The 699-nt window shown below is 67.2% G+C and overlaps 1 protein-coding gene across 1 annotated transcript in view; it reads right to left on the reverse strand.

The window, feature by feature from the left end:
* Nucleotides 1-699, reverse strand: part of LRP8 (LDL receptor related protein 8) — a 77,063-nt gene that overhangs the window by 62,180 nt on the left and 14,184 nt on the right. The window contains exon 2 of the mRNA XM_015566988.1: nt 94-279. Within this exon, the coding sequence (XP_015422474.1) occupies nt 94-279 (186 nt within the window). The remainder of the gene's footprint in view (nt 1-93; nt 280-699) is intronic.

Below are 699 nucleotides of genomic sequence, written 5' to 3' on the forward strand. Positions count from 1 at the left end.
GAGGTCCACGCAGGTGGCTGGGCGGCAGCTGAGCCACGTGCGCGCTAAGTATGGCGTCCCCCACCGGCCCTCCCTCCCCCACCGGCCACTCACGGCAGTCGTCCTCGTCGCTGTTGTCCGAGCAGTCATCGTCCTCGTCGCATCTCCACACAGAGGGGATGCAGCGCCCGTTCTGGCACCGGAACTGGTCCTCCTCGCATTCCTTGGCCAGCCCTGCGCGGGGAGACGGGGCGTGAGATGGACCGCGGACCCTGCAGCCCAGGCAGCGAGCAGGGTCTCCTGCGGTGAAGGAAAGGGGGCGATGCAACAGCCCCGGGGCCCTCGGGGACCCTCGATCCGCAAAAAGGGGAGGAGGGATCCCGGGATGGCAGGCAGTGCCCTGGCACGACGAGGCCGGGCACACACAGTCGGTGTCAAACAACTTAGGCGTACCCTCCATTCAGTCACACTCGCCCGCACACTCGGCCCATAGTCAAGGATCCACGCAGACACATCCCACGGGGAGCCCCCAAACACGCCGAGACCCATGCCTCGGCGCTGCGGGCACCTGCCCCTCTTGCTCGCAGCCCCTCTTGCTCGGCAGCGTGCAGGGGTCCCCGGAAACGCATTGTCAGGCGGGGAAGTCGCCCCGCTCCGCTCACCGCCGCCACGGAGCGCGAGTCAACGACAAGAATCGTATAGCTCACCCCAAACCATCAA

The sequence above is a fragment of the Myotis davidii genome, unplaced genomic scaffold, assembly GCF_000327345.1.
Source record: "Myotis davidii unplaced genomic scaffold, ASM32734v1 scaffold79, whole genome shotgun sequence".
NCBI lineage: Eukaryota > Metazoa > Chordata > Mammalia > Chiroptera > Vespertilionidae > Myotis > Myotis davidii.